Source organism: Lygodium microphyllum, chromosome 1 (genome assembly GCF_053477565.2).
Source record: "Lygodium microphyllum isolate KBCC chromosome 1, Lygodium_microphyllum_v1.1.10, whole genome shotgun sequence".
Lineage (NCBI taxonomy): Eukaryota > Viridiplantae > Streptophyta > Polypodiopsida > Schizaeales > Lygodiaceae > Lygodium > Lygodium microphyllum.
The window spans coordinates 161,232,494-161,245,693 of NC_141135.1; the positions used below are offsets into that span (position 1 = coordinate 161,232,494).

The following is a 13,200-nucleotide window of genomic DNA, read 5'->3' on the forward strand; positions in this document are numbered from 1 at the left end:
AAATCTCTCACCACCAATACAACAGATTGGCTCAAGCCTCGGTGCACTAATCTGCAAAACAAAAAAAACACACACACACACACACACACACACACACACACACACACACACACACACACACACACACACACACACACACACACACACACACACACACACACGATGTGTGTGTGTGTGGCTTTTGTTGCTTCTGTAAAAACCTTCTCATAAGAAAGAAAAGGAGAACATAAATTGCTAATGAACTCTAAAGGAGAGGTTTGCAAGTAAAATCTCTCACCACCAATACAACAGATTGGCTCAAGCCTTGGTGCACTAATCTACGAAACAAAATACTTGCATCTTCCTTTCCTCACACACACACACACACACACACACACACACACACACACACACACACACACACACACACACACACACACACACACACACACACACACACACACACACACACAGAGGAGAGAAGAAGCCAAGCCCTAAATACATCCGAGAGAGAGAGAGAGAGAGAGAAGAAGACATTTTAATATTTTTAAAATATTAACTAACAACTTACTATTGTCAATTCCATGACATGACAATGTAGCAAGGGTCCTTAGGGCATCATTATCACCCCCAACAAAATTGGAAAGGGCCTAGATTGACCATGCTACTACTTCTTGACTACCTATAGGATTAGCCTAAATTTCCTCCTCCATCAATAATTGTACCTTTGATCATCGACTTGATTCATGTATTGATTTCAATTATACTTGATATTGTAGTATAGTTACTATTGCAATCCATTATTGCAATATTCATGTGATGAATCCTACCAATTTGCATCACCATGTATCACATTTGCCCCCTCACCAAATGCATATCCACCTCTATTGGATTTGCAACCTTTGTTATGCTCCTCCCTCCCTCATTGCAATTAGTGACCTTATAACTGTCATCTCCATATCATCTTTCATTTCTAATTCCTTCATAGTGGCCTATATACAAAGCCAATGATCATATAAATTAGCATGTGGCTATATGTCTCCTTTACATAACCCATCACAATATAAGTACGTATAAGGACCTCACACATATATATGTTTTCATACTCCCCTTCTTGTTGCAAGACTACTCGATTGCTCTCAACCCTAGAGAAAATAGCTCCAAAAATATAAATAAATAATACAATAGATATGGATTGCCATTGATGCATCGATGGCCTCCTAAAAACATTTTAACATGCACCGTGACTATGTTCTTATGACCTATGGAATGGAAAGTAAGCTCTTGTACATATAAATTATATTTTATGCTCATGAGCAAGACCTTAGGCACAACAAAGGTGCACAAAATGATTATGATAATCGATTAGGGTAGACCCTTGAATATGCTCACACTCTTATGATATTTTAGTCATGATTAGAAATTGAAACCTTGTGAATTTTTATGCTATACATGCCATAGTGTGTACATCATGCTACTAAGTTATCTATTATCCATTCCAATAGACATTGATTGCCATTGATGCATAGATGGCCTCCTAAAGAGATTGTAACATGCATCATGGCAATGTTCTTTCGTCTTATGAAATGGGAAGTAAGGTCTTGTGCAAAAAAGTTGGATTTCATACATGTGATAAAGAACATAGACACACTCAAGGAGCACAAAAGTGATGTTTAATAATAAGTTAGGATAGACCCTTGAATGTGCCCACAATCTTATGATTGAAGGCTACATATTAAAGCTAAAACATAGTAATAAATAATTTTATGTATGTCCTTAAGCATGCATGGATTACCAATCGTGCATACATTCTCTCATAGAAACATGTAGTATGTAGATGATGTTATTGAGTTAGGACTTGTGCAAAAGAGACACATATACACCCACACACACACCCGTTGCCCCCCCTTCCCCTCCTTGCCCCCCCTCCCCCCTCACACACACACAGATGGGTGTGTGTGTCGTCTCAACGAATAACTCAAAAATGGATTTTGTCACCACCCTTATGATTAATAATAGCTTATTAAAGCCCAAACATGAGTGCAAGTTGTGAATTTGAGAAAGGGCGCATTCAAAAATATACTACAAAGATATTTTGCTCTTATGGAACTTCTCACATCAAACTACGTAATGGGGCTTCGTACATCCAAGGGTTGGAGAAAAGACAAAACAACCACTTTTAGAGATATGGATGGCCTCCAAAGCTATCAAAAGGGGCAAGTTGTCACAAGTGCAAAACTCAATTGTGAAGTCATCATGATTATGGAAGAAGATGTGGCCCTCCAATACTTCCCCTTCCTTCAATTGTAGCTGCTCATACTCCACCCTTAGCTTGTACATATGCTCTTCCACTTCCTCAATTCCGTGGCATTCCATGTGCAATACAATTATATGCAACATTATCATCCAATAATGATCATAAGCAGATACCATACCAATCATTTCATCATCAACAACAACAATATATCATTAATAACTCCTTGCTATCAACATGTGTTACACCTATTTTATTGTCTTCTTAATAATACCTAACACTAGATGTGGTTGTCCTTTGGATTGACAGTTTCCTATCTCAAGTGTGACGATAATGTGTGGTACGTGAATGACGTATTCGTATACATTAACATAATTCAACGCATAGTACTACACTTGCAATTGTGCATAAGCAATAACGTAACTCGTATTCGTACGTATTACTACTTGATGCATTCGTATGTTAAATAAAAATTAAGAGTCGTGAGTTTCAAGAAACAAAACAAAACAACTTTACTCAATTATTTGAATTCAGTACACATCGCATGAGATATTATGTATATATATATAAATATTCCAATGTGGCAGAGTATACAAAAAATTTTGGCCTTCCAAGATGCTATGGTGCTATAACACTCATTACAAAACCTTGCATCATTAATCTCGTAACATATGGAGGAGTCTCATTGCCATGTTGAAGCTAAATGATAAAGTTCATGTCTTTATCTATGATTGTGACACACTTTGCATGGATGGCCGCAAGCTGTGTATCATCGAACAAGTCGATGAGGAACCCCTCTATAGCTGTTTGTAGGGCCTCCATAGCTGCAACAGTTCACCTTCCTACTGGTGGGCCATCCTGCACTCGCATCCAAAATCTTCCCATCCCTTTCAGCTCCAAGTCTTGCATGACTTCCCGAACAACCTTATGAAAAAAACTTTTCGGGATGAGAAGCTCGTATCCACGTTGGATTATCCTTATCTCCTAAAGGGCGACAGTGCTCGGTTTCCATCTCCTCTTCTTCTGTGGTGGTCCTTGTGCTCTATGGGGAGCACCTGTTGCTGCATTAGAGGAGGCTCCACCTTGTGCTCCAGGTGGCGGCGGGCCTTGACGTGAGGTCTTCATGGGGCTGAAACGGCGACATGCTTGCTTGATGTATGCCATGCAAGCTCGAGGAGGGCAAGATGGAGAAGAAACAGAGGTTGGGGATGTGAGAATGGAGGAAGAAAAGAAAGAAAGATGTGAAAATGAGAAGAAGAATGAACTTTTAACCCATTTAAACCCCAAAACCAGGTTAATGCAGCTTCATATGCACTGTCCATCGTGTAATCATAAATCCATAACCTTTTATCAAAATGCGATGAAACTTCACACACACACTCATAAGGTGGCCAAGAGCCCAATTTAAAAAAAAAAACCTGCAGACCCGTGCTCTGAAGTTTGGCGTTTGAAGCCATTTGGTCCGAAGTCTGGTGTTTGGAGCCACTTGGTCCAAAGTCTAGTGTTTGGAGCCACTTTTCAGGAAAGTTTGGCGTCTGGAGCCACTTTTCAGGGAAGTTTGGTGGCTGGAGTCAGGGTATGCATTCATTTTAATAATAATAATAATAATTTGGGCTCTTGGCCACCTAACGAGTGCGCGTGTGAAGTTTCGTCACATTTTGATACAATTTAGTATTTTAAAAATTATCCCATACCAAAATTATGGATGGATGAATAATTGAGAAATCAACATCGCGACTATTGGCCCTTAGAAACTTCGTACCACATAGACTATATAGAGGCATCAAGAGTAAAGTTTGCAACAAGAAATGGTAAATTTTTGCATGTTTTTCCTATTGAAATTGATAGTGCTAACAAAAGCTGTAAGTAAGAATTGAAAATACAGTGAAGTTAACTTTAGGGCTCTAATCAATTGAATCCCCAACCCCATAATTGAATAGCCTATCCACATGCATATCAATACATTTGCTCTAGAAGCATTATATTAAAAACATAAAAAAGATTATTTTTAATAACTGTGAAAATGTGGTAACTTAACCATGATTTCCAAGTAGAGAGAGAGAGAGAGAGAGAGAGAGAGAGAGAGAGAGAGAGAGAGAGAGAGAGAGAGGAGGAGGAGGAGGAGGAGGAGGAGGAGGAGAGATGGGCCTACTTCTCCTCCGCTCAAATGCATGTGATCTAAACCTCACCTATTGGACCTGTGGAGCCCCTTGCTACTTGTTCGCTCATGCTCTTGATCTTCCACTAGTTTAACCGCTCCCCCTCTAGCCGTGTCGCTCTTGCTAGGGCTACATACTTGCTTTACTACTTTGTTGTGTTGCTATCTACGGTATGCATATCATGCTTCACGTCATACTTGAGAGAGAGACAAAGAGAAAGAAACCTGAAGAACTGAGTGTGTTCTTTAGGCCTACGCGCCTTTAAAAATCATGTGCCCTACATATTTAGGGTGTAGCCAACGGACCTGTGTCACTTGTACTGTGTTGTCAACTCTCTTGCTACATGCAAAACTACACTCCACAAAGAGAGCGAGAGAGAGAGGGAGGGAGGGAGAGAGAGAGGAGGAGGAGGAGGAAAAACACATGCCTAACATAGGAAAACATGACACACACACTTCCTACTTGCTTGCCCATCATTAGTGATGCAACACAACATGCTGGAGAGAGAGAGAGAGAGAGAGAGAGAGAGAGAGAGAGAGAGGTTGGGGATACCTACACATGGCACCCCTAAAGCACCCCCTTCAAAGGTTTTGTAGGGGTGCAAGAGGTTGCCACATGGTGCCCTTGCAAGACCATTGAGTAATAATATAAGGAGAATAAGGAGATGCACAAAAAGTTTGGGACATTTTCGTATGTGGGAAAGGGGGCTCTTTTCCCTTAATTTTCCTTTTAATGTTCGATATCACAAGCTTCTACTCGGAAGGAGCCTAAGCCTAACTAGTTGGGGTTGGAGGTAGGGGCACCCTAGGCCAGCAGCCCCTATGCCCAACTCCACCTAGCTAGATATGTGGTCCCACTCTTGCAAAATCTCACGATGTTGTTGTAATTCAGAATGTGAGAATTATGGTGGGAATTTCTCAAACCTTCTTGTGATGTGCATATAATTTACTTATTAACACTGCCTCTTTCCACTTCGAGGGAGAATTGCACGCTCCATGTGTGCTCCAAAGGTTATGTAGGAGATGCGCGGGGAGCTATTCTTGCAGTGTTTGCTTCTTCGTTATCTCTGATTGAGGTCGTCGAGACCTAATTCAGCTCTGAGGCTGCAACAGACTGTCGCTCGACTTGCATAGACGTAGAAGACCAAGCGTCAAGCCGTGACCATGATCCTTAAGGGAGCTATTTAAGGCAGTCAAGTTCATGGTAAGTGCAGCTTTATGCAAATGTCTTGAGGAGATCTGAATACGGTGTGTGCTGTATAGGTTGCTGAACCGTTCAAGCAGCGGTAATCGAATGGCGTTCTCTGGCCAGAAATATGTGGCTCATTATGGAAGTACGGCAACCAGCTACCTGTGCAAAACTAATCACTCTCAGTTGGTTGCCAAAGCTCGAGTTGAGAACCGTTGAAGTGTGTTATCAAAAGCATTGATTGTTGGAAACATTCAGCAGGGCCTTAGGGTATGGAGGCCAATAGAGTAGCGGGCCCCGAACGCCGACACATACTCACCCCCAATAGATGGACAATTTTCCCGAGGTTCCTCAGCAACGGATTGGAGGAAAATTTGAACGCTGGCTTGTGATTGGTTGCAAGGAATACGGATTTTGTCCTTCTTCTGGCTTGACATGATCACTCCTTTTTTTTTATACAAAACATGTCTGTGCCGCGCTTCATAGATTTAAGCAAGAACGATTTTGCACCTTCCCTTCATCTCTGTGATCCTCGCTGTAGCAGCAGAAAGCGAGAAGATCAAGCAGGGAAATTTCTGATAGGGCGGAAGTCTGGTGGCACTCTTATCGGCCCCTCTACCCTAATATGCATTTTCTGCACTCGTTTGAACAGGTTAAGTTAATGGTCTATGACTGGATATTGTCACATCCAGTCTCTACTTGAAAGCCTGCAAACAAACCGCATGTCTATGTAAGGGCTAACAAGGTCATGGTCGTTTCTGACAATTGTGTGAAATTAAAGATGCAATCTCTTTGACTACCAAACATGAGCATGTCAGTCAGAGTCAGATGAAAGACACGCAGGTGATGACTGTCCTAGCTGGGGGATTGAGTTGCATCTCAACACTAGATAAGCTCAAAACTTGCTTTCAGGGAGGGGCTTTAAGTGTGACCAAAGGATCACACGGAGGCATGTGCAAATATCTCATATTAGAAGAACAAACACCATGTTTTATGGCTTTAAATATTAAGTTCACCAGCAAGAATGGGACATCACTCACCTGCACTTTGCCAGCACATGTGAAGTAATTGTTTCAATGACTTTGATGGCAAAATGATTGACTAGTGCATCCGCTACCAATATTCACATGGACAAGCATATACAAAAGGATTGGCCTGTGTGGGTGATTGATGGTGACATCATCACTCCAGCAATCTCACCCATTTCAGGGGTTTCTCAGCCTCCCCTAGCATTGGCCTTGTTACAATTTTCATGTCAACTGGCGTTTGTCATGGTCGTTTGTGACAATTGTGTGAAATTAAAGAACACTGATATCAGTTAAAGATGCAATCTCTTTGACCACCAAACATGAGCATGTCAGTCAGAGTCAGATGAAGGACACGCAGGTGGTGACTGTCCTGGCTGGGGAATTGAGTTGCATCTCAACATTAGATAAGCTCAAGACTTGCTTCCAGGGAGGAGCTTTCAGTGTGGCCAAAGGATCACACGGAGGCATGTGCAAATATCTCATATTAGAAGAAGAAACACCATGTTTTAAGGCTTAAATATTAAGTTCAACAGCAAGAATGTTTTATGGCTTTAAATATTCTTCACCAGCAAGAATGGGACATCACTTACCTGCACTTTGCCAGCGCATGTGAAGTTATCGTTTCAATGACTTTGATGGCAAAATGATTGACTAGTGCATCTGTTACCAATATTCACAAGGACAAGTATGTATAAAAGGATTGGCCTGTGCAGGTGATTGATGATAGCATCATCACTCCAGCAATCTCACCCATTTCAGAGGTTTCTCAGTAGAGATCAACCTTTGAGAAGGCAACTCTAATATGCATTACTATGTGCAAGATTGCAGTTTACATTGCACCAATTATATAGTGTACATGATAACCTGATTGAACCTTTATCATATAAATGTTTGGAAATGGTACAAAGGTTGATTGGGGAGGCTCACCCCTTTAGGTTCTGGAAATAAATTCAAAAATATACAATAGATAACCACTCAGTCACACTTCTTTTGTGTCTGAAAACAGTATGTAGATTATGCTTACAGCATATTCCTGCAGGCACACCAAGATGCCAAACTTGTCTGCAGGTTCCAAAATCACAGCACCAATGTATAAGGAATGCAGACTTATTTTGATCAGTGATATCAGTAATATCTCAGTGAATGAGAAATATTCATCTGTAATTTTGCTTTTGCACTGAAATTCCAGACCAATCAGGAAATCGTGCACATGTGGAAGTCCATGTCTTAATAGAGATTTCCCCAAACACTGAAGCTACGTATATATGTTCATGTCAGTTACAGTGATATCCTCAAAGCATTGAAAATGTAGATATACAGACAAGTCAAATCAGCAAGTAGCAAGGACATAGCTACACTGACATTGTACTGTAATGCTGGGCAATTTCTTTAATTAAATCACTGAAGATGACCTGCTCCAATTCAGTCATAATATTTTCGAAGTCAAATTGTGATTCTGATTGAAAAGATGCTTTTGCTATGTCCCTTAACAAGAGATCATCTATATTCTTCTCTTCTGATTCAGAAGAAACAAAATACTGATTGCACAAGTCAGACCATATTTGTTCAAGTAGTTGCTTTCCTGTATGCATGCGCCCAACTAGTGACCCTGATAGCCTGTGCCAAGGTTCATAATAAGGCTTCTCAAATTTTGCAAAAAGAATTTTGTCTACTATATCAAATAGTAGCCTTCTATTCAATGCATTAGGTGAAGTTTTCCCAGAATTTTCCTGGTACTGATTCTCTAGCACTTGAAACATTGAGGGATTCAAGGCATGGTCTCGTGAATAAGTATGTGCCTTGACAATTGCATCTTTGGTAAAGCCACAGCGAACAAGAATGTCTCTGATGTAACGTAAATCAGATTTTCTCCCAGCAGGACATGCAATGTTGCAAATACAGAAGGATGGAAGCAGCTCATTGCTGCAGTTGCATTGATGCAACATTCCAAGACGTGAGATGTGGCCTTGGCCTGAAATAGATTGTACAAGCTGCTTTGCTGGTGCCTTCATAAAGCACTTTGAGTCGAGGTCAAAGTCCAATTCTGCACGTTTCACACCACTCACCTTAGAGATGACCTAGAAAGTAGCTAAATAGATTGAAGCTGCCAACATAGTGAAATTTGCCACATACCAGAACTCTTCATCGAGGTTTGAATCTCTTCTTGAAATGGTGCATCCAACACTGACACTGGGCTGGGTTGTTCCAACTTGTCTATACTAGTCTCAGAGGCTGTATCTGCTATATCAGTCTGATGGCTATTTTGTGCCTGCATAAAGTAATTTGATCAAACAGTAGACTGAATAGCAATCCAGCTTTGATCAAACATTAAAGAGTTCAAATGTGTGCTCAGAAAATATTTGAATCTTTGAGACTGACAGAAGAAGACATTACAAGAGCTCCTTCGATTGGTTAAAGAAATGAGTAGCAAGTTTGTTTACTCACCATGCTGATGACTTCTCCGTGATCACTGCCGATCGTGATGTCTCCAGGGAGTGAACTGTTGCTCAATGACCGGCCAAGTCTCAGAGATCTTTCAGATGCACTGGCATCAATTGGCTCGTCACCAACATCTTGCGTAATTGGGCTGGTTACTTCAAAGGTCCCCAACAGTTTCTTGTTCTTCTTTCTTGACAATGAGAAACTGTCCTTCAAACTCAGGAGCCTTCCCTTGAAAAGAGAGCTTTCAGAGACTTTGACTTTGTTAGGTTCAGGTTCCTTCTTCTGTTTGTGCAGATTTCTATAACCCGCTGATGCAGCTGCAGGAACAGAGAAAGACCTCGGCAAAACTTTACAGGGGTTATCTGCTATTGTCTCTCTCATGCTATTACTTCTGCTTGCTTTTCTTGCATTACTACATCTGCTAGTTGGTTTGCTGCCCTGACCCGAGCACGAGTCTACACCAAAACCCAAAACCTTCCTGTTTTGAGTGCTCTGATGTGATGTATCCACTTCAGCCAAAAGAACACCTCTCTCTCTCTCAGCAGATATGTGCTCATGGCCCAAATACCCAGACGGAAGAGGAGAACATGGCAAACAGGGAGAAGTTTTGCTCGTGTCCCTTGGGCTCCTCTGAACTGAACAAGATCTGCCTTTGTCATCACAACCACTGTAATTGGTTATCTGATTTGAAGACTCCTTTCTAAAACTGCTGTTCCTTGTCAAGAAAAGTGGTCCCCAAGTCCTAGAGGGCTGCTTGGAAGCTTTGTTTCTCATGTTTTCTTTCTTTTGGTTGAAGGATATCTCTTTGGCATTGCCCCTGGAGTCTCGAATTGTTCCATTGTCTTTATAATGCAAGCTTTCCTTACCCTCACCATGAATCGTTTCAATGTCTTTGCTTGGCACTTCAGTAGACTCCTTTGCTAAAAACGCATGGATTTCATCCATCAAGGTGGCTTTCATCTTTGCTTTGCTTTCAATAACTCTCATCCTAGGAGATGGTAGTGAGTTTGAGGGGCTAGGTGGTGAAGAATTGACATGCCTTCGAACATTAGGTTTCAGAACCACAATCTTATTGGGCAGATCTTGATGATGATGATGATGATGATGAGTCGCATCGCCTTTAGGAAGAAACGAACTATATCTCAGATGATACTGAGATGCAGTTGCTTGCAGCTCCTCTCTTGTATAAACTTTTGATTTTGATGTCTGGACTCGGTGCAGTTGTTGAATGCAATGTGGTCCTCTCATATCTTGCTTCCTGTAGAAGTTGGTACTATCTTTTGGAAAGGTATGCATATCTTTCCTAGGTTCTGAAGGGCTGCGGACCATTCTGTTTTGCTTATGATGAGGGGCAACCTGAAGGAGGTGTTTGGCACCTGGAGAATTGGGATCATTGAGCACCTTTGCAAAGAACTTCTTATTTGCATGAAGAAAGTCTATGGCATCAAGGACCTCTTTCGCCTCTTGAACTAGGCTTGTTGGATCCTGCTTGCCTGCACAGGATTCCAACTCTAGGATCAGGCTGTCTGCCTTAGACTTAAAATTGGTGTCCTTAAGGTCCTTAAGTGCTTGACGAGCTGCAAACTCCTTCTTGAACTCCTGGAGCTGTTTCTCTTGAGGGTGGTTGCGGAAGGGGAGCTCCTTGGCCACTTTGCCATCATCATCACTGTCATTGTCCAGACTGTCCACTGCGGAGTATAAGTCGATCACAATGTCCTTGCTACTCATATAAGCTGGAGAAGAGCAGTGACTGGTGGTGATGCATCTCTTCTCCTCTTCTTTTTGCAGGTTGGAGGAAGAGTTGGCCAAGACTGTGTCATCCAACCCCATCAAGCGAGCAACAACACTAGTACTGCGAGCTCGACTTGACCTTGGCATCAAAATCAATGAGGAGTCAAGGTGCTTCTTTGCCACTCCTGCTGCTACCATCAGAGGTGGTGCAGTAGCAGCAGCAGGCTGGAGGGCGCTTGAAATCTGAGGAGGCCCCATCAGTGACAATGATGATAAGTGGCAACAGTGCTGTTCTTCGCCTGTTTTCCTTCGAGTAGCACTGAAACTCCGATACAGTTCATACCCAACCTATGTGACAACACAAATCCAGGAATGCATTCAGCCCTAATGCCATATCAAGTATGCAATATATACAGCAGAATAGGAGGGGCGGCTAATAGAACAGCCACCAGAACAAAGGTAACTATATCGATACCGGTATGTCATTGGATCTTGCTCGCAACGTCTCTAGGACCCGATCCCCGCAGCTGGGATGGATATCCAGACTGTTTCTAGGGGCTTCAAAGCCTGTCAAAACAATTAGGCTTGAGCATTTACTTGAGAGCAGGCATAGCCTATCCTTCACATTCTTAGAATGCACTACCAGCTAGAGAAAGCAAGATCAAGGGGGCCTACTTACCGCCATCTATAGAAGGCATGATTGGATTCCTACAATGATGATCTGACGTAACTTTCTTCTCTGCAGCAGTAGCAACCAATGTCTTGTGATCATGGCCATGATCATCACCCCCCTGCGATCGTCGTCTGCCGTACTCGTGCACTGAATGCCTGTATTGGAATTCCCTAGCCATTGGATAACACTAATTCAGACCTCCAAGAGCAATTAATACTGTACTGCATGGTAGATCACAGGCACGATCTGAGCCTTGCAACATATTAGAGAGCAGGCTTACTGACAATGTGCGACCTGCAAAGCTCATAAATGTTAGTCGTAGGAACGGCTAGCTAGCTCGCTCTGGCTGTGGAAGGCATATCTATTCTACCAATGGGCAGTGAGGAATTGACGGGCAACCTTGGGAACAATTAAGTGCAGCGAATGTTGGGTGTCAGCAGGTGTTACTGTTTGGGAAGTGGGTTATAGGATTGGGCTAGGTGCAGTAGGGATGGGAGGAGGAGTAAGAGGGAAGAAGAAGGTAGCTGGGCCTGTTTGGTTGTGTGCTGCAGCACAGTGCAGACTGGACCCTTTAGACAGTTTCTTGAGAAAGGCAAGTGGATGCCAGAGCTTTTCTCTTGGCAGGCCAAAAAAGCAGGGATAAACAATTTGGGCTCCAAACCAACATAATTTTTAATAGGAATCTCCTCTCGTTGCATGGGTCAATATGTGGTTGACAAGGTGAATAAGAGTTAAGAAGGCCCAACATATCTATATCTATTTTCATCATATTCTAATTTGAGGCACAAAACATGACTTAGATTCCAAGCCTCATCATTAGGTCTAGCGAGACTCCCAAATGACTTTTTAAAAGCATTCCTATCCATGCTCTACATATTTTTTTGCATTATCTAAATACAATTGATCTTCCAAATCAAAGTGTTTCACCACGTAATGATATAAAGCATTTACAACCATTTACCAATCCATTTGGGTTAAGCTGACATCATGTGTAAGAGAACACAATGATTGTTCTGTGGCGAACATTGGAGTGATGAGGGCTAGTCCCACCACACCACATGGTATCACCCAACAGCAACATGTACCAACTCTATATATTGAAGAAACTCAATTCTATAACAAAGTACAACCATTGAGGAGTGTGAAAGTAGTTCAAACACAAATAAGTATCATTACATGTAGTTATCATTGAAGGCCAATTGAACATCCAAGTTTTTAAACCAAGAGAGATGTGTTTACCATATAAACACACATGCATGAACTAAGCACCTACTTATATTAACTAGATCAAAGAAACATATAACTTACATAACTTATGTCTGTGAAATCCCAAAGGGTGTGGTAAGAAACTTTTCTCAATTTACGTACATACATAGACATGCATATATATGCTCATGCGTAAATTATACGTTTTGTCAAAACTCACACATACACACACACACACACACACACGCACGCACACACGCACACACATTGGATGTCTAGCCATGCTTGAGAAAGGCTTTCCATCTACTACAAAAAGGATGTGTTCTAATCATGCTATAGATAAACATGTGAATTTGAAACACTTTGCTATCATAATATACTATGTGCATGATTATAAGTCCATTACTTTACATTTGAAATTGTTAATAATTCTTTGGCATGCCCATGTTGTGCACATTTACTTGCTCTTGTGAATCACTTTGTATTACTAGAATTCACTTCTAAATGGAACGAAAGGAAGAAAACCTTATGTTTGAAATA

At 41.6% G+C, this 13,200-nt stretch overlaps 1 protein-coding gene across 1 annotated transcript; it reads right to left on the minus strand.

The window, feature by feature from the left end:
* Positions 1-7,251: 7,251 nt before the first annotated feature.
* LOC148041894 (uncharacterized) lies at positions 7,252-12,094 on the minus strand. The gene is made up of 5 exons (XM_087683884.1): positions 11,461-12,094; positions 11,257-11,348; positions 9,054-11,129; positions 8,742-8,877; positions 7,252-8,652 (listed from the first exon to the last, which is right to left on the minus strand). The coding sequence occupies exons 1-5, from the start codon at positions 11,630-11,632 to the stop codon at positions 7,961-7,963; spliced, it is 3,168 nt and encodes a 1,055-aa protein (XP_087540010.1). The 5' UTR covers positions 11,633-12,094; the 3' UTR covers positions 7,252-7,960.
* Positions 12,095-13,200: the final 1,106 nt, after the last annotated feature.